This window comes from Tauraco erythrolophus, chromosome 8 (genome assembly GCF_009769465.1).
Source record: "Tauraco erythrolophus isolate bTauEry1 chromosome 8, bTauEry1.pri, whole genome shotgun sequence".
NCBI lineage: Eukaryota > Metazoa > Chordata > Aves > Musophagiformes > Musophagidae > Tauraco > Tauraco erythrolophus.
The window spans coordinates 15,034,289-15,056,017 of record NC_141472.1 but is presented as its reverse complement, the minus strand read 5'-3'; the positions used below and the strand labels follow the sequence as shown (position 1 = coordinate 15,056,017).

The following is a 21,729-nucleotide window of genomic DNA, read 5'->3' as shown; positions in this document are numbered from 1 at the left end:
GTTAGGTGGCGGGAGGACAAGATGAGAGAAGCATCCTACACAAGTACCTGTATGAGTCCTCTGGTGAGCCTTTAAGTGGGAGCTCTTTGTATAAACCTTCCGGCACCCATTAAATTGACAGCGATGAACCCTCTTCTTGTTTTCCGGGGATGCTTCTGCCCCTGTACCTCCTTGTTCACTGTCACTTTGCCCACTTTTTATCGTCCCTGTGGTCGCTGTTGCTACACCCACTTTCACAGAGCTGAGTGAAGTTTTCTTGGCCACCAATTTCAACGTCACCGTGCCATCCACTGCTGAGAGAGTCTGTGAGGTTTTTACGAGGTGGCGGCTGAGCTCTGGAGGAAGGGGGCGTTAATGAGGTTACTGCATTGAGTTGCGCCTGGTTGACGGCTGTGTAGCCTTCTGTGGAAGAGCTGGTGGACTGCAAGCTGAGGCATGTCTCAGACAGCAGCTTGTCCCGTGAGAGGATAATGTCCATGTTGGCGCTTTTGTCACAGGTACTCGTCTCCACAGGTAAAAGGATGGGGTCCAGCCGTCGGATATTGTCCTCTGCATCTGAGGATGAGGAGGCATGAAGGAAGCAGTCCAAATCCTCACCAAAGGTCTCAGAGATCTTCCGCGGCTCAGTCTGAAGGTATCGCTCCAACTCCAGGCATGTCTGCAGGAAGGGAAGGGAGAGAAACCGCTGTTAGAGAGAAATTACAGTCTAGCTCCCACCTAGGGCAGGAGAACAACATGGTCCGGTGCCGTTCAGAGATAGCATTCATGTACACCAGCACCTTCTCACAAGACAGTCACATTTTGGGGACATGAGGATTTGGCACTTGTTTGATGCTGCTCTGAGACAGAGTGTGGGAGTATCCACATAGGGTAGTGGATATTATGGTAGAAGTGAAGATATGACAACCAGAAAGCATCTGCTACGTTTTCATGAAAGTCTGTACATTGTCCCATGGATACCAGGCCCTTCTCAATTTTAAGTGTAATCTGGCCAACAGTCACCTCCATATGAAACTATCCTAATGGCCTCATCACCTAGTCACGTACAAACAAAAAGTCACCTCTCCAAAGAACTGCTTCCTTTTCCTTCACAAACATTAACTTTCACTCCAAATTTAACTCAGCAGAGTTGGCTGGGACACAATCCATTCCTAAAGCAGCACAATTCTGAAGCGTAGCGTTTTAAGACAGGAGACAAGGAAAAACTTCCAGTGACATCGCAGCTTGTTTAAAGGACCTGAGAGAAGGAAAGATGTGAAAAAAAGGGACCAACTGTCAGTTTTAGAGGAGTTTGAGCACATCAGGTTAAATGGGGCTTCCTGTGTACAGGACACCAGACTTGCATAAACATGCACATGCACCTTATTAAAAAGTAGATGAAGATGCAGTCAAAGAGGCTGCCACATAAAAACGCGTTACTGCGTCTCCACAGCAGTGATATCAGCACGAGGACAGGGTGAGTCTCCAACTTGAATGCCCCTTATGTGAGGTGCCCTGAAGTAGCACAAATAAAGCTTCCAGGCACTGTCCTGCTGCCCAGTGTTCTCCATAACCAACATTATAAACTTTTATTGTTTATAGAAAACCATTTGCTGTAGTTTCAGGAGCTTTTAATGGAGTTTATTAGTGCCATTTTTCATTTCTCACTGCCTGAAAGGCTAGCTGGTTTAATACCACCGACACAATTTTGCAGGACTTGGAGGAACAGACATTCTAACTAACACTTTTTAGAAACCTCTAAAAAACTCTTCAGAGAAGAATTCTAGAGATATCAAGGAAGGTATTTTAGGCAAAAATTTTCAGCCTATGGGAGCTGGCAACCCAACTACATCTCAATTTGGAGAGTCCAGTGATCAAGAGACAAAAGATTCACATGACCAGAGAAGAGGCTGAGCCTCCTGCCTTCTGGGTACAAAGGTCCCATCAACAAGAGTGTAAAGAGGCCCCGCTCACAGCACTCTACGAGCTATCAGGTAACTCAAGATTACTACCTTCAATGTACCCAGGAAGCAGCGCTGCTGGTTGCAGATACAATTTGCTGGGATGACTTTCAGAGTTCAGAACTGAATTTGTCAGACAGTTATCTGTTGTTTCTTTTTAAAATAATAGCTGATTCCAGACCTGAGCTGTAGAGATGGACTTGGACAAAAAAAAAAATGGCAACAGACACATGCAGTACTTAAGGGTGTAGGTTATTTGCAGAGGCATGACACTGTATATACCATGTGTCTGCACACAGGCCTGGAGGTGGGACACTTACCAGTTAGGACTCGTGCCTTAAGCAACCCTTCTGTTTTCTTTTTAAAATGAATTTCTGGGACCATGGCGAATGGCTTTAGCTGGGGATCTAGTCTCTCCCCAGATGAATCCTAACAGGTTTTGGGGGCTGCTTTCCAAATTTGCTCCACAGTCTTTCAGAAATAACCTCCCTCACCAAAAGAGGCGATGCTTTGAATTCCTCACATCATGTAATTTGGGCTTTCTGGCCCACTTAGCCTTCACCAAGTGGGGCAGAAACATGTTTACGGGCCGAATAAGTAAGAGGTTTCCAAGAGAAAGAGCAAAAGTAATCACAAATTAGGGAAGCGGGGGGGGGGGGGGGGGGGGGGGGGGGGAAGGAGACAGGGACTCAAGGCCATTAAATTTGATGACAGTGACATGAAATTTCAATTGCTGGGATCAGAAAGCCGCACGCAGCTCCAGGCTGCCCATGGAGGGGAGGCAAGCGGGAGGTGCTGCTCCTTTAAGGCATCACTACCCCATGACAACAATAGTGGGCTTGACAGTTTTTTCCAGCTTCACCATTAATTTTCCATAAAGAGCAGTTTCTCGATGAGCCCTTTTCAGGCAAAGCCTGATGCTTCAGAAACCTGTAATTATGCCCGGCTCCCCCCTCCCGCAGCCATTGCACCTGTGCCATTTCAAGACACCAGCTGGTCATGTCTTGCCTTCTGCCTCTGAAATCCAAAACCAGTGGATCAAGCCCATCTCCCCATAGAGGGGAAAAAAAAAGAACTCAAAGAAACAATATAATGCAGTCCCTCCCTCCCACCCCCTCAGCCTCTCCACCAAGTCAATAGGGGGGAAAAGCCTAGCAACGCTGAGCCAGAAAAGCCCTCCACCTAATCTGCATGGCAGACAAAGCCTGGCGAGGGGCTGTGGCCACAGCTCTTCCTTTACGCCCCCACCAAGGCCCTACTACCTGCTGCTGCATTTGCCAGGGCAGGCAATTGCCGGCAGAAACAAAGCGTCTTTCCCCATATGCACTTCCCAGCTTCTGCCAAGTACCTTATGCGACCTCCTCTCCTCCTGGCCCTGATCACCCAGGGAGGGGTGAGGTAGGGGTTTGAAACCAGCCTGTTTTTCTCACTCCTGCCCTGGCAAGAGTTTTCATTTTTAGGCCAGCTAAGCCCACCCCCTCGTCTTGAGCTCTGACCTGGAGAAACCAGTCAGGCTGACTCCACCAGAGTCCCCACTCCAGCCCAGTGGACCTTTAGGAGGGGCAGAAGAGTTCTTTGGTCTCCATTCCCACAAAGTCATTTGCCAGCGAGTGCACCAAAAACTACCAGTTTTTGTGGAAGCAGCAGGATGTAGATGATGAGGATGATCTAAAAGGTCTTTTCCAACCTAAAGGATTCTATGATTCTATGATATTGACCACTATCCACAGAGATATGAACTTAAACTGCTGGATTCAGATGCTGATGAATCCCTGTAGATCTCCTACTTCCACTATCAACCTGATAGGAAAATGGTCCAAGGGTACCTAAGACAGGAGCGAGCTGCTTTTGTCATGCTCTTGTCATAGTTCTGTTGGATGTCTAGCATCTCCTTAACCTCTCATGCAAGAGAGGGGGAGCTTTGTGTAATGGATGTAATATATGTCACAAGCAACATTAAGTCTGATTATCCTTTGGTTGCTATGTTGCAGGTAACCTGGTGGCTACTAAACTTTCTTAGCCAGTGCTTGTAGGATGGACAGCAATAAAGACTTCAAAAATTGCAACGTGAAGAAGAAGACGGCGCCCTCCAGGAACACAAGAAGATCCACAAGATTGCTGATTGCTGTCAAGCCATTTTCACAGGCAAGGGATCAAAAGTGACCCACTACTTCAACTCATCTGCCCTGATTAACAAGGGCCATTCTCCTTGCACCTTGCTCCTTGATCTTGATAGGATGTGACTTTGCAAGACCCCACGTGCTTGCAGAAAGCCAGCTAGCAAAGGATGGCAGTCTGGCACACGGACATTCCCAACAAGGCCTCAGTCTTGATTTTTCAGTTTTGGATACAACTGCAAAAATGCTCACTTTCCCAGCAGACTCACATTTCCATCACCTACAAGAAATGCTGCGTGTTTCCTGCCTGCACACCAGTAACTCATAACCTCTCTCCGCTCTCCACGTTATACTATCATCTCAGTCCTCTGAGGCATGCGTATCAGCAGAACACACGTAAACTGCACACCATGACATTTCCACATGCAGCACCAGAACCTTCAGACAGTACAAGACAGCCACTGTAGTGCTGTCCTATGCCTGGCAAGGACCTGCTTCTTGTCAATCCTTTCAGAGTTTGCAGTACCACTGATCCGGGGAAATGCAGTGTTCAGTATGTCTTTCAATTCGGAAAGGTATGACCTCTAATCTACCTACATCCTTACCTCTGGAGCTCATCTAAAGCTCATCTACTGAAAATAAAGATAATTTACCAAACACATTGAGTATGCACACCACTATGAAATACAATGCAAGAGAAAGCCAGCGTGTGCCTCTGATAGTAGAGATGTGATACACGTGTACCATTTTCAGCAGAGCTTAGCACTCACGTAATTCTGTAGCCAGCAGAAATTAAGACAGTTTTGCTACTTACTGCAACAAGACAAAGCCCAGTCTTTCCAATCCCTCCCAGACTTGCAGATACTTGGTTTGGGTCAGATAGCCTAAGTTTTAGGGTGCTTGTCAGCTGTCCAGGTTAAAGTGCAACCCAGAACATTCAAAATCAAGATATGAAGGAGCTGGAGTCACTATTCATGATGCTGATGTTTGACCTTGTCACTCTCCCTCAGAGAGCAACCAGCAGGAAGGCTTTAGCTGGGACCACCACTGTCATCAATGTGCCAAGCCTCAATGCAGTGTAGGTACCTGATGTCTCTGTCTCCCCTTTAGAGAATGATCAGGGAAAGACGTGCCTGTAGGCCAGGGGCCTCTGCAGGGACACAAGTTTGGCATCCAGGCTCAGGTCCAGACAGCTCTGGAAAACCGAAGTCCAACTGACGACCGAAACTGAACTCTCAGTTCCCTGGGTATAAACTGCTCCAATGAATTGCAAAGAACTAGTCTCAACAGGCAACCACGTTGTGTATCACAATTTGACCCATACACACAGGCTCTTGAAAAATAACAGGTCACTTCAGAAGCACCTGCCTATTCTGTGAAGTCTTTACAGCACTCAAACTCCTGGGCATTTTGCACAGCTAAAGACAGGACAATGTGGCAACAGTGAAGTTCTACCAAGGGTAAAACAAAGCCCAAACACTCATAATGATTTGAGGGACTGAAAGTCAGGGAAGACGCCTTGTAAACATGTTCACTGGGTTCCTCTGTTTTATTGATGCTGAAGTATTTTATAACATCTTGATTTTGAATTTTTTCTAGCAGATCATGGGAAGTTCTTATCTGGAAGTGCTAGTTACTTCTAAGTGCCATTTTACTGCAGATATAATTGGACATCAAGCACCGATCTTGGAAGTTATCCAAAACCTAATTAAGAAGTTGGATACATAGATCAGGCTGTGACAGAGAATGAAAATGTCGAATGTGGTTGACAAGCAGGTCTGATCTACCAGCTCTGTTTACAATACTCGAAGGATTCTCTTTGCAGCATAATTTATACAAGCAAAGCAGAATTATACTGCAATAGTGAAGGTCAAATTCCACCCTCTATCATGACCCCATTGCTTTCCACTGGCACGTAAAAAAGGAGCCTCAGCTTCTAACTTCACACAATTGTGAAAGTCGCGAGACTGAAAAGGAGGAGAAAGCATCCTCAACCTGAAGGCAACTCAAAACAATAATTCTAAGGTCAGTGCCATCACAGTTCACTCAAGCTCAGGGCAAACAGTGGCACCAGGTCCAGTGCCTGTGCCAATATTTCATTCTTCAGTAGAACGGCAAAGCTTTGAGCTATGGTGGCACCTGCATTGCTGATGCCAGAGGCAGATATTGAACTGGATACTGCGGGGGAACCCTTGACGTTAAGAGGAGTAAGAGATTCAAACTCTCCTGCCTTCCCTGAAATGCCATGCTTTTTTTGTCCTTAACCCTAAAACAAGGTTTGAAAGATGCATCTTCTTCCCACTGCCAAAAGCCTTCATTACTTCCTGAATAACAAACAAAACCCAACGCTCTTGCCCATCTATTCCAAGATTGTCATCTGTTCCCACCCAGCTGCCAAAACTCCAGCTTTTTCTCTTGGCAATCTCTACTGGGCAGTTGCTAGTTGTCAAAAAGCTGCAGCACATCAGAAGCTTAACATTTGGGACAGCATAAATAAACAGAATTTTAGTATTAAAATAAGTAGTTTTGCAAAATACACTTGGTAAATGGGAAAACCGCATTCTGCAATGAATGAATAGTAAGGACAAGTTTCAGGCGATAGCAAATAATTTCTGTTGCAAAGGACTGAAGACAAACTCCTAGTCATGTGCCAGCAGTCTCACCTCCGTGTTATATAGTTCATTGAAAGAAAAGACAGCTGAAACCACACTGCAGGTAAAACAGTAAGACACTTAATGACAGATAACTTGTGCTAAATATCTGTGTGCATGCTCTTAATCCTTTGTATATACAAAGCAAATCAAGTTAACTGTACGCTCAACAAACACGCTTTTGCCAAGAGCAAAAGGTAGGTGCACACACAGTCAGCAAAGATCATTTGATACACAAAGACTTGCTGTCCCGTGGTAACTTCACATATGCTTGAGCTGTCAGGTTAGTCCTCTCTAACACCAGCGGAACGGTCTCACCAGTCACACCGAGTCTGCAATGGACAAGTCTACTAACTCTTGACTACGCTACAGAGGACTCAAGCCTCTGTTTGCAAATTTCTTCAATAGAATAATGGCCTGTGCCCCATTTTTCCCCCTTGGTCTCAGCCTAAGAATGAACCTCTAAGGAAATGTATGTAGCCAAACCAGCCCATTCAGTGTTACTCATGAACAACAGCACTCTCAGCGAACACTCTCCCACCACCACCCAGACAGCTTTCTCCCTGGATGTTCTCCACAGTATTTTTCTTCAGAGCATAAAAGATGCTGAAATCAGGAGCCTCAACCACATTCAGTGAAGATACATTTTAATGCAAAAAGTTCTGTGGAATCTACTCAAAGGCCAGAATCGCTACCTTCATATAAACCCAAGGCATTTTTCTGTTTCTCTGGGGCATGATGTAACCAGGGTTATCAAAGACTGATCAGTCTCTAAAGCTCAAAGGATCAAAACCATTTTTGCTATAAATTAGCAATTTTCACCAGCAGAAATGGGTGGTAAAACAAATGTCTCAGGAAAAAGTCTGAACCTATAACTCTAACCAAGGAGTCTAAATAAAGATTTGTTCCCAAATTTAGTGGTAATGAAATGTACCTTATCTAACAAATAGTCTTTTAAATGGACAAGCCAGATTTGCTCACTAGAATTCTATGGTGTTTGGGCTCTAAGCACAGAGAATTTCAGTGCACTGGTTGTGAGATACTGAACAAAGGACTGCAGCTAAGCGTGGCTGAATTTGATAGGCATCTAGATTAAAAAAAAAAAAAGATGAAAGAAATCTGCAAACACTGAACCAGGGCTTTGGAGGGCTTTTGTTGTTTTTTGACTGTTTAATAAAGATAGAAAAAAATCTCTGCAACCAGTCACAACCAAAAACTAGCATCAATGTCAGCAAAGGATTAAGGATAGCCCAATCAAGAATTCAAAAGTGCAGGCAGCCCACTGTGCTAGTATCAAAATATGATAAAACCTATGTGTGCCTGTGCATTAGCACAAGCACTGCATGCAGCCATGCTATCCAGAAAGCAAGTAGCCATACAAGGACCATTTGAGAAATTATATATATGTAACATCAGTGTGTTTCAAAATCTTTCTGAAGAGATGATTTATTTATATAATAACCTTGGATGGCTTTGAGTGAGCTGGCTAGTGGCCCTCACTGCAAACTCTTCCCCAAACCTCTCCAAGTGTCCATTTAACCTGTTGCCATCCAGTTTGGAATCAGCTTTAACTTAGCATTATAAATAGCAAAAAGGCACAATTAGCTCCTTGAATTGCCAGTCCTAGCTCCCACTGAAATCAAAGGATCAGGTTCAAAGCATGCCCCAGAGTGTGGTAAACTTCTCACAGGAAATGGATATGCAAGAGCAAATGCTGACTGCTAAGGAACATACAAAGCAGAGCAATTTTAGGTCTCGATCCTCAATTAAGACTCATCCTTACAAAGTATTGCAGTGGGGTTACACAGCAGAATTGGATTCCTTGTAATTACTCTAGATAGGATCATGAATGAAAAAAACGTATTCGTTAGAGATGTTTCATTAACATCCAGAGATAGCTTAACACTTCCTCCTCAGCAGCTGACACAAATGTATACACTGGTTGTGTTCTCACGCTCTCAGGCAACAGCATATTTGTATGCACAATTCTTCACAATTAGCTTGTTAAATCAAACCTGGAGAAGAGATGTGATCAATGCACTCAATATGTGCTACATTTCATAAGTGTCCTGGGTTGCGAGTCATCTGTTCTGCTCTGACCTAAAAACATAATAAACAACAGGATGCCTAACACTGAATTCCTAACCCAAATCATGCAATTCCTCATCTAGACTTTGCATGTTCAACATTTTTGCGCTGAGACTACTGATTCTGCCCTGTACATGATGCCCATTCATTATCACATCTCATGGCTCAAAAAACCTTGTGTATGTTCCCTTTTGTATTATTTTGGCTGTGGGGAGGAAGAGGTGGGGACCTGTCTGGGAAACAGGAAGCAGGAGGAAGGAGGGGAATGTGTTGTAGAATAAGGTCAGAACAAAAAAGAATAAAAGAGCATTTATACCATTTCTAAACGATAATAAACATATAGGACCAAAGCCTGCCTCCAGCCACGCAGGGAGCAGTGGGCTGTTTGAATGAAGTTTAAACTTTAACATGAGCACAGCAACTGTCCAAGCACATTTACAAAAAGCTGTTTGCTGCCTTTATTTTTTTTTTTTTTAAATCATTTGGGCAATGTTAGCTTACAAGAGCAAGAAGATGCACGTGCTACCGTGATAAATATGCCAGTCCGGGCAAGGAAAAGAGAAGACAACAGACCTGAGTTTCACTGTTGCACCGAGAAAAAGAACCCAGACTAGAAACAAAGCGATGGGAAGCGCAACTGGAGTCTCAGCTGGGGTAAATCAGCACGGAGCAGCCCTGATTTCATGGTTCCTGTTTACATCAGCTGAGGACCTTGCCAATACTCAAACTCCATGAAATTCTGCTCTTGATTAGCACCATTTAACTCCGTGGCTTACGTGAAGCAGAATTTGACGTGTTCTTTGACGGCTGGAGATGGTTATTTTATATTACAAATCTTGTCTACATTATTAGGAACGATGTGACCCAAATGGAAAAAAGGGAAGAATTTAAAAACAACACCAACTTCAGACATTCTGATACTTGGATGTGTTTCTTTTTTATCTTTTTTTTTTTTTTTTTAAATTTGGGCAGTCTATATGAAGGTATTCACAAACCGGTTTCTGCCACTTCTAGGCCAGAGTTTTCACCATCTGTGCACAGAAAAACAGCCTTTGTGCTTGAACGTCCCACTGCAAGTAAACCTGCCTCCCACACAAAAGCCAGGTGCCCTCCAAAGGAAGCTCCCGAACAGACAAAGGCGTTTTTTCCATTGCTTTTCTTTTCTACACTGCTCTGCCAAGGCATTTGTTCCATAACTCTAGCCACCAGGATTTTGATCAGCCTCAAATCTCACAGGCAGCGTACGTGGGCTGCTACGCACCCTGATAAAAGCTGCGTGGTCTTCTTTAAAAGCAATTTGCTATAGAGCGCGTTGGTAAGTGCCTGCCAGTATTGGCCCAATCACTCTGCAGCAACCCAGGCAGCTGCCCACAGGCATCTGAGGAGACCTGTATCCCCCAGATGCATCAGAACAAACAAAAATGAGATCTGGCAGGGCCTTTTGTGGATATCATTAGCAACTCGAGGTGCGCGGTCAGAACTGGATGAGGCACTGCTCACTCCTCATGAAAGGATCACGAGATCAGTCTCATGTCAGCGTGGTTTCCAGCAGGCTGTACGGCTACCGGCTGCAGCACGGCATGGGAAGCCAAGAGATCCCATTAAGAGCCCTGCCATTTATTGACTTGAGGAGGCTCGGCAGGTCAGACCACCAGCTGCTCGGAGTCAGCACACCTCTGTGAGCCAATTTACACAACCACGGCTCTCGCGCTGGCTCACTTTCTTCGGTCTGGTGACTGTGGACACCCACCCAGTTGTTATGGATTTTAATACGCGGCAATATGAAAGTGCTATTCAGGACAAAGTTATTAATAGCAAACCAGCCAGAAAATAGCCTAGAAGAATGCAATGTCTTGGTATCCTGGAAGATACGACGACTTCCCAGCATCGAAGCAGCCACCATGGTTAATTCAAGATGTTTCTGTGCACAAGACTGTCTTTTGTTAGAGGAGCTAACTATATGATAAGCCACTGTGACACACCATCACAGAAATGCCCTGCATGGGTACCTGCAGACTCCCAGGTTTGCCGAGACTACAATGCAGAGAGGCCCAAAGGGTGGCATTTTGTCACTCTAAGCAGGCTGGTGAAAAGCAGAGGCTGGGTGCTGTGTTGAAGCATTAGCAGAAACAGAGGCCAGGAGAAGCTCTACTGTTCCTGAAGGTGGAGGATGAAATGGGACCTGTTTGAGCTCTGCGCAGAAACCTGTCTGACTCCAGGACCTCAGAGAGGCTCTTCTTTTCAGCCTCTCTTCCCCTACGAGCACTCTCTCCTTCCCTTGTTCCTTCACACTGCATCTCCTCGGCAACACTTTTTACTTAGACAGCAGCCTCGCAGTCAAGGTAATCACTGTCCCTCTTCATGCTCCCTCTTAAACCTTCTGTTCTCCTGGCAAAACACCCCTGGAAACGTATTGGAGAATACTGTGCAAAACCACCAGACCCCACCTCAAGTTTATGGTTGGCACCTTTCTCCCTAAATTAATTGGGAAGGTTCCCCAAAGTAATTCCAGATACATCACCAAACACAATGCTCAGCACCACCTTCCGGACATGACACCAGACGAGGCATCTCCCTGCTGGCAAGGCTTTTAGCATCCCGTCTGCCTGCACCCACATTGCCAAGAGGCTCTCCGCGAGGTCTTTCCGCTTTCCGGCCCCATCTCTAAGTATCCTCTTTGAGTGAACCAAATGAAACTCAACACTGCATCTCCCTGAGATGAAAAGACCCAATGATGATGCTGGGAACTGGAAGATGTCACATTCACAGCACTGCAGCGTTACCCATTAAACTGCCATAGGCAGCTGCAGTAGCCTACGGAACGTGCACTGCAGGAACTGCGGTCCCTCACCACTCTCCAGAAAGGAAACAAACAAAACCCACTTACCAACAAGGAAAAGAGGAAACACATTGTAGTCATTATAATCCCAACAGTGGACATCTTATCTGGCGTATTTCCAACTCAGATGTTTAAAAAATGTAGTTAGTTTACCTAAGTGTCCCATTTTTCCCCCAATTTTCCCTTTTCCACATCTATTTAAGCCTATATAGCATCTCCAGAGATAAGCCTGCCTTTGTGGGTTGGCTGTATACCACTCCTTCCCTCTATTGTCTTTTCTGAGATAGGATGGAAGTCTCCAATGTCACAGCTTAGAAGACTGCAGGCAGGCTCTCTTGGCTCAGTTGTGGGAAGGAAAGAGCAGGAACTGAGGAAGGACCGTCTCTCCCACTGCAGGAGTGGGGTCCTCTTCCTCACGGTACAACCAATCCTCCCTGGCATTTTGTTTATCATCAGTACTGCTTAACTAAAGCTGGTTTTAGTAGCCCCCAAAGGCAGTGTCTGTTGCCAGCTATCGTCATCCCAAACACTCCCAGACCTCTGTCACCGTGCTTTGGTACAATCCCTGCAATAGCTAAACAAAAACATTATGCTCCTCCAAGTACAAATTACAGCTTTCAGGAGCTGCAATTTTATTTTGGTTATAAACATACAAAGGTAACCTTTATGCTGGGAGAGGAGGAGCCATGTGAGAGACCACAGGCTGAGCCTCTGCTTTGCAGGGAACATTCCTGGGAGCACTTTGGTGCTTCGCCTCCAGCCGGCTCTGCTTCCCAAGCAGTTTGCATGATATTAGAGCTGAAGGGAGAGCCAAAATGCCTTGTGGTGGCCAGGGCTGCTGGAGGGATCTGCTTCAGTCCCAGCAGTCCAGAACTGGGACTCAGAAAGGGAGAGAAATGCACTCAAACCATGCTGCTTTAGCAATAGCTGGCATTATTTTGGCAGCCTACCCATTCAGGACACAATTTTCCAGGCATGACTCGTGACTTGGTTGCCACCCGAGCCCTTCCAGAAGACAAGGCAGCACTTCCGAACACGAGCTCCATTCAGGGCAGTCCAGAGGTGCTCCCACCATCAGAAGAGCAAGGTTCAGCAGTTTTCCTCCATTTCAAATGTCTCCAACCCTTCCCCGCGCTGCAGATGGCCCATCACTAACCAGCACTGAGATCGCGACACCTGCCAAAGAAGCATGATGCCAAATTGCCCCTGCAAGCCCCTGAATGCCCCTAGGCATTTCAGCCCTCCTGTCAGGCCTGCTAATGTGCCCCTTCCCCACCACGAGTAATGTGCATTCCTGGAAGCAAAAACTGCATTAATGCAAAGTTTTCTTTACATGTGAGCTAAGAGCTTTCTTTGCCTCACACCATTTTACTCATAAATATAGTATCAAGGTGATCATGTTCTTCTTAGACTGCTCAGACTGTTCTGTAAGTAAAACCTGCAATTGGCAATTTATCAGATGGAAAAATAAAAGCCACATTCGGTTTCTCTCTATACTTAAAAATGACCACGTGCAGTCTCTGAAGCAGACCAATCTTTTTAACAAGGTCATGAATATCAGCCAGGAGGAGGAACAAAACCACCCCCGCACATGTTTTTCCTTCTACACTGCTTTCTTACCGATGTTTTGCTCACTTTCTAAGCAAAGAGGAAGCCTCTCCTGTTCCCGTCACCCTGTGTTTATCCACATTCCAGTGGCTGCTCCTCCAGGCGCTCTCCAAGGACAAACAACTGAATCTCGCCACAACGCATTTTTGAAATTGAGACCATCCAGCTCCGAGTGGGAGTGAGGTGGGAGCCCTGAGAGCAGAAATGATAGAGGCAGTGGATGGCGGGACACTATGTAACCTTTGAAAACGTCACTCCTGCAGGCTAAGACAAAAGGCACAACAACCCCTTCGCCTAGTGAAAGAACTAGAAAAAGCACTTATAGGAGGCACAGCCTTAGGAGTCAGAATAAATCCTTCCAGATGCCCCTGGTGACAAAGCAGACAAATTTGATCAATACAGCAGCATTATTAACACTGCGCTACCTTACATGAAGATAGTCATATGTTCTTGCCTCCGCTGAGCGTGGGGGAAGGGTGCAAACTCCTACAGCAATTCACAGGGGAAATGTCTCTCTCAAAATCATTAAGATTGCACAAAGAATCTCTTACCCATTTCCACGCAAGCTGCTTTTTTGGGAGAGCTCTGCTTCATTAGTATTGATCGAGCTCAGGTGGAATCCCAGAAATAGTGTTTGCTTTATCGTTTTCTCAAAATGAAATTTTGGTTTTAACGACTTTAGGATCCCTACCTTCACGCTTTTTTCTGCAGCCATAACGACTCTTCCTTTTTGGGGCTGGGTTCAGACACATAAATGTAGGTGGTTAACAACAGAAGGCAGGACTTTATGATAAGCAAATTTTGTAAATGATTATGAGGATTAAGGGTTGAGTTAAGTGCATTTGGATTCAAGTAGAAGTAATGGTAGTAAAAGGGTATATATCGCTGCCACTCCTGAGCTCCAGCTAGAGCCATTCCTGTGTTTTCACCTTTCTGTGTTTGGCTCTGACAAATACAGTCACAGTCAACTCTGGTGAGTAACTAGGGAACTGCAAGAGAATGGAAGGGGAAGAAAAACAGCCCTAGCTAATCACCTGCTCAACCATAGCCAGCAAATCTGAGGATTTTCTAAAAACTAGGTCCTGTGTGTACCTTGTGATGAGTCTGAAGCAGGCTAGAGAGGTACCACCCCTATCCCAGGTGACTCAGTGTGAAAGAAAACATAGCACAGAAGCTCAAGGCTGAGTAGTAAATACAGACAGCATGGGAGGAAGGACTGACTGTAATAATAAACACAAGACCAGCAAATGCCCTTTAAAAGTAGGAGAAAGACCTTCTAACCCACAAAGAGAGGTGTGTCGTCCATTGCTGGAAATAAAAACTACCACAGAAACACTGCATCGGCACCAGCCATCTTTCTCCAGCACTCAGCTGGTACAACACATCACAAAAACGAGAAAAAACAACAGACTCGCTCCCTCTTCACAGGGAAGAAATCCTGCCGTGAATCCCCTCTGCCACCTCTCCGCCAAAACCACCGAGACTATCAAAGCCAAACCCTGCACCAGGGAGGTGAAATGCTGAGTTTGAGCACGCCAAGCCACCTCCACACTGTGTCTGCTAAGCACTTCTCACCAGAGAAGTGTGGTGCTGCTCCAGGCCTGCTGGCACAAAGTCCTCCCAGAAAGGGGTGCTGCAAAAGCGTCTAGACAGACTAAAATAAAAAAGAACAAATTATATGACATTGCCCACTCACTGTCTGCAACCAGGGCCAGATTCTCAGAGGAAGGAGTAAATCACTAGCACCGCAATCGTAGCCCGTGGAGCCATCTTAATTTACACTAAGCAAGGATCTGGCCCAGAAGAATATTCCTGCTAAGTTTGCAGCCAAAAATTCCTCCACTAGACCACATTCCACCAGTTAAACTGCCAGGGAAGACAATTGCGGAAAGAATTTAATTAAAATGGAGATCAGGGAGCTGCTATTCTTTTCAAGCTCTGCTCTCGACTTCCTCTCTCCAACAGCTGAGGACTTGGGTTGTCCCAATTCCCAACCTGTAAAATGGGCACACTACAGCTTCCCTGCTCTCTAAGGGCAATGGCTGTGAAGCATCTTACCTGTTCAAAGCCCAACTATCAAATGAAACAGGCATCTGAATGCTCCAAACCTCTGGGTCTTGGATAAAAGGTTATGTCTTTTTCTCCTGCTGAAACAACTTTATCATTGCTCTTGGAAAATTTGAGACTCAAAAAGGCAACTTGCAAATTTTGCTTCCAAGAATCTAGGTCTCAGGTCCTCTGACTTATCGGGCTACTGCTGAGGATTTTTGCTGCTCCAGACTGCACGAATTTGCCAGCACAGTCCCTGGTAGTCAAATAGAGGTAAGCACAGAGAGTACTGCTTTCCCACAATGTTCTCATTCATATTTTGTTTTTGAACTTCGACTTTTGTACTGATTAACATCTGGATGGACAGTGGATATTCTGCAAACCCCTCTGTTTTCAACTCTTCCAGGAAGCTATTAGATGGAAGAATACAGCCAGGATGTAGATCAGTGCAATCACATCATCGAGTCCTAGGGATGGTGTCACGTGGTGCCTCATTGTAGCAGGTCCTTTCTTTGTTTTTACTCCTTAAGTTCTATTAAATCATTTGGCTTTTTACATGCTGGTCTGCAGGATCATGCAACAGCACATGGTTTAGGACCTGCTTCTTTACAGTCCTTGCGTTCCACACAAATATCCTTCATGGATACCCACAGTTTAAGAGCTTGCTGAATAACGGGGAGAAAGATGACAGCTCCTGTGAGAAGTTTTCACAGAGGCAGAACCAAGCAAAAACCAGCAGAGCCCCACTGCCTGCAGCTGGCTGTGCACCTCCGCTACTTGGCAAGGCCTCACTGTTTGTTATAACCCCAGCAGACCCTGTACGGGACGAGCAGCTTTCCTCCTGCGCAGGAAGGAAATGGAATCACCCGTCTTCTGAAACACCTAGAAAATACTTTGCCCTGCGAGCAGCCCAAGCTGACTCAAAGGAGCAGAGATGGTGAAAAGCAGCACACTGGACAAACACAGCAGGAAGGTCCAGAGGCCAGGGTGACCCGCCAAGTGAACCAAAGAGCACCTTGCATCGGTGGGTGGCAGCAGCGGGGGACTCTCCAGAGGGACAGCGATGGGACCCTGCCACTGACCCCGCAGGTTTTGGGCAGGCCTGCTCCCTGCCCACGTTGGAGCAGCTCCCTTTGCTGAAGAGAAGGGCAGAGGTGTGCTGAGTGGGCACTGAAATTCAAGGGGCCTTTACCTTTAACCATGATCCAGGCTAAACACCCCACCTCACACCCACCAGCGACAAAACCAGTGGTCTTTAACTAACTAACCAACTAGCAAATAGATACTGTTTCCTGAACAAAGGGCAGCACTCACAGTCACCCTGCTCTTCCCCATACCAATACCACCACACGATTTTCAACCCCACAGTTGTATTTGTGTTTTTAGGCTCTTCAAAATGCCGAGATCTTCCACAACTCGCTGTCAATAGCCAGCATTCAGAAGCAGCTACTACCAAGTCAGTCATCAGCACCAATTTGACTCCATCCCGCTTAAAGTCCAATCTGTTTCGCTAAACAAACAAAAATTTGGCATCGATTTTTTTGTTTCCATTTACTTTGACAGATCGCAGCCCTCACTATAAAAACACACTTAATAAAAACAAATCGGAAAACTAAGGAAACTGATAAAAAGCATTCATTGTGAAGAAAAGCAGGGAAAAGGGCTTAAGGAGGAAATGCTAAGGTTTTTTGTGATGCCAGCAGAGAGAGGCAGTATATAAAGAAACCCACACAGGGGCAAGAAATAAATCCTTGAGATTGAATTTGGAAAAAGACGAATTAATGCACTTATGGAAGAAACAGCAACACAACATGCACGCTCGATACAAAGCAGAAATCCAGCAATGCTGAAAGAGACCTAGGGTAGATAAGACACAGAGAAGACCAACATAGCTTCGAGGACACATTCTTAGCATCTGATACACAGGCATATTGGAAGGAACACAGATAGAAAGTATGACAAAATCAAAAGGGACATTCCCATTTATTACTATTTATCACGTCTGTTCCACAGTCAGTGTTATAATCTCCAGTCAATGAGCAGGGATCTCATTTCACATTAGATAAAAATCCTCAGAAGAGTTAATGTAGATAAAGATGGGAAAAAGCGTCACAGACTGTGCAGTTATGAACTGGGTGAACTCAAACAAAGCAATGGACTTGCTCATGGAGAAGGGAGAGAATATGGGAGGGGGAGGAATTACACTCAGGTAGGAGACAGAACAGCCTGTTAGATATTCCTCCCCTAAATTAGGTTTTAGCGCACACTTCCAAGGAAAGCACGGCCTCGCACTAGGTGGATTTCAAATGAAACTGGCAAGCACCACTGAGGCATACAGTAAGAAACGGTACCTGGGCAGAAGAATTTTATGATCTAACAGTGCTAATTTCTGAGCTTATTGTTTCTGGACCAGATGTGCTTATATGCACAGTTTATTGTTGCTGGATGTAGACAGTGACTGAAAATGCCTTTCATCATGTGCACCCTGCTCTTGAACCTCACTTGCCTTCAAAATCAGACAGTAAGACCTCCTTGCTGAACACAAGGTCTTCTCTGATCATTCTCTAACCTTAGAGGCCAAACTGCAGTCAGAATGTGGCCCCCACCCTCTCTGTGACGTGACATAACACGACATGACATGGACTCACTTTTGATTCAGTGCAAGAGGAAGCCTCATCTCCACAAACTTGGTTTCTCCTCTGAGACACATTTCCAACCTGACACACAGTATGCATGGGATGGATTCTCAAAATGAAACACGTCTGGCTGCCTGTATGTGCACGTGCAGAGACCCCTCATGACTCACATTTACACTACAGCTTTTTGAAATCATTAAAACAGAGTAAAACGTCTTGAAGAGGATTTACTTACAGAAGTGGATTTTAAGGTCAAAAAGGTTCATTCTGATAATTTAGTCTGACTCCTTGATGACACGGCCCACTGAATTACACAAAGGGCTCCTTCAGACACTCATTTACACCCACTTTCAGGTTGTTTCCACTGCTGGATATAAGAGCCCAAGGGTAAATCAGAATGGGATCCTTCCTTCTTCCCATGCACAGAGGCTGTCCAGAAACCCTTCTCACCTGTCTTCATTTCACAGATGGGTGTTACTGTCCTGGGGGAAGCAATGCTCACACCAGACACCATCCTACCTTGCCAGTGCTGGGGAGAGCACATTTAGAGCTTGGAAACATCTTCTCTTTCCCTCCTGACCCCATATTTTCTTCACTTGAAAACCAAAGAAAACAAATCATGCTACATCCTTTGTTTTATAGAGGGCAGCTCAAGACCTCTCATTCTTTCATGGAAAGAAAATTTCTTTCTGGTACAGTTTCCATTATTTATTAGCTGAAGGTGGGGGGGAGAAATGGTATTTATAGCATGCCTAAGGCCATGCTCACTATAAAACAGAAATAAGGCAATATCGCTAGAGCACAACTTAGTGGCCTATTGTGCAACATTTTAAAAATGCACTTTCTCATTAGGGCACTTGAGAATATCTCCTCCCCCTGACACCAGTAGAAATACATTTATGAGAGCCATAGAGCGGCAATATTGTTTTAATCAAATCATTAAGATGGGTGTGCTGTTTTCTGCCACATCCTGATATTTATTTCACATCCTGACAAGACCTGAGATTCGTACAAACCATTCTCCTGCAAGGTGTCAAGTGACTTCGTGGACACCAGGCCAGTGTAAATCGTGTATCGCCACTGTGACTTTGGCAGATCTGATCTGCATCAGTTTGCATCAGCCCAGGATCTGACTCACTGACTGATATGAAATCCCTAACGTGATGTGGGTACTATTCTTCTCATTTACAAAGAGAAAAAGCATTCAGAACTGAATGTCAAAGGTTTCCTTGACCTTTTCCACTTAAAAATAAAGAAATGGAAAGGAGACAGAAATTCCTATGCTATACTACAGTGCAACAACATCTGACCAGAGATGCAGCTTGCTCAAACAAAACACTGACTGAATTACAAGGCCCTGCAGCTGGCACAGTTCTCACTGCATGAAGATAATCCATGTGAGACAGTCCCAGTGAGGAAGAGTCTTCAACCTAGAGCATCCACTCAGTGTCCAACTCGACAGGCATTCAAGACTTGGAAGATGAGTATTCAGCATTTTCTAAAAGTCACATGAGCTGTGGTATTTGGGAATAAGAAACACCCACGCCTTGCTTCCCTTGCTCTCCCTCAAATGTGTTCTTCAAAGAAATGTAACATGAATTCCTCACGTCAGAAAAAGAAATCCCAATGCAGCCTTTATGGAGCTCTGTGCACCTACTGGTATTCTTCTCAGCACTGAGAAACTATGCTGAGAAGTCACCCATTTACCAAGTCCTTCACACTAGAAAGTAACTGCACTGGCATTCTTCTGTTCTGCCTCAAACAACTGAGGCTTATTCGTGTTTCAAACAAATCACCAAAGCTCAGAAAGCCCAAGACGAGCTAGGCACACTCAGTAAAGAGTATTTAAACTCGGTACCCTGAAACTCATTTGCCAGCATCCAAGAAATATTAATGAAGGAGTCACTGTGGGAAGACAAAACTGTCTTGAGTGAGCAGAAAATCAGGGCTGCCTGAAGAGAGAGCATGAGCTTTGCAGCCAACTCAGAAGTATAGCATGGTGCCATGGAACCAGGCTGTCCTGGAGGCATTCAAACCAAGTAGAGCAAGGCCTTCGAATTACCTTCTTTAACCCCCAAATCACCTCAGCTCCTGAAGCACTGATTCAAGCAAACATCTTCATCCAGGCAAGCACTGGAGACAAGAGATTTCAGCCTGCATCTGGAAGGTTTCATCCAAGCTCCTCCTGACCTTAACTGTAGCATCAAACATCAAAAGACTCACTCCCTCTAGAAAAAAAAACAGATTAAACCAGGCTCTTCCGCTCTCAAACGTTGTATACAACAATCTTTCTTTTCACTTTAAAAACACAGGAGAGCTAAGAGATGTGCCAATTAAGAGAAGTCTACACTGTTTTCCTGCGGTAGACAGCAGGAAACTACTCCTGGTGACATCCACTTACCCTGGAAGTCTCAAACCTGCAAGAGAAGCACCTTAGAAGCTCTTTCACTGAGTCACATCAGCACTTACAGCAGCCTGCCTCTTCTTCCAAGATACTGGAGACCACTGAAACTTTAAGTGCTTCCTTCCTCTGGTTGATCAGACAGAAACACCCCTTACTCTCGCTATTTGACTGCAACCCTCACATGTTTCTAAAAGCCCCAATTCTCAGAGGCTTCTGGTTGCACCAGAACTACCTTTCTCAGCACCAAAACCCAGCTCCTGGTTTCCTCAATTGTGCAGGAAAGCCTACAAAAATGACATTACACTATCCAGAAAGATCAGAAACAAAAAACAGACAGAAGGAATACACACCTTGCTAAGAATCTGATGTACAGGAACCTTCAGATGTCAGAACCACTCTGAGGTGATGGCACAGCTTATGAACAACTAGGGGAGGGCTGTGACACCACCAAAGTGAACTGGGACAACAGCATCAGATGGAGACAGAAAAGATCTATTTTGCCTGAACTGGCTGTATTCTCAAATCAATTCAGTCCAGTGCCCTTTGCTTCTCCCTTATTATTTTAAAATGCAGATACATTTAAAAACAAAGCAAGAGACACCGAAGTCCCTCCCTATCTGCCCTAGTCACTAATGACGGAGGTTTTCTTTTCACTGGCACAGATTTTCCACTGAGCAGCAAATGCAACCTCTCCACTGTCCACGTGTTGGAAACAAAGCCACTTCTGGGCTGATGCTTTCCATATGAAACACCCGCTCTCATCTTTCTTCTCCCTTTTCCCTTCCTCCTTTCCATACTTCATTACTCATACGGCAGCTGTAGTAGCTTGCAGATGAGTGGAATGTTTTCTTCAGAGCAGCATAAATTTTCTAGGCTGACAGGGGAGGCCAAAGAAAGAAAAGTAAAACCCAAACCCCAAACCAGGATTATTTAGTACTTTTCACCAGCTCAAAGCAGGCAGCAAGCTCTGTAGGGCTGGCACCCTTCAAACCACTGTGCAGCACAAAAAAACAACAAGCCCCTGAGCTGCTCGCCTCACCCTGCAGCCTAGGGTGTGGGGCACCTCCAACCCAGCAGTAAGACAGAGGTGCCAAGGGAGGGTGAGTGCACTGATTCCTCCTCAACAAACTGGCACAGCACCTCACCGAGCAGCTGAGCACAGGAGAAAGAAGAGTGACCAGCAGTTGTGAGGAGCCGAGGAAAACATGTGACTGCACCACTCTTGTGCATCAACATGCCTTGCCAGACCCTTGCCCAGAGGGAGGGAGAGCAGGCCCCCAGGTTAGAGACCAGAAGTAAGCAGACAATGCTTATGGCATCACGTAGGGTTGTGGCTGCAGTTCTCAAAAGATGCAAGAGAGTCACAGAATTCGGAGAGTCTGGATCCCTATTGTTAG

At 45.3% G+C, this 21,729-nt stretch overlaps 1 protein-coding gene across 1 annotated transcript in view; it reads right to left on the bottom strand.

The window, feature by feature from the left end:
* KLF7 (KLF transcription factor 7) overlaps positions 1-21,729 on the bottom strand; it is a 57,375-nt gene that overhangs the window by 26,515 nt on the left and 9,131 nt on the right. The window contains 2 exon segments of the mRNA XM_086615873.1: positions 48-340; positions 342-658. Of these exon segments, the coding sequence (XP_086471999.1) occupies positions 48-340; positions 342-658 (610 nt within the window).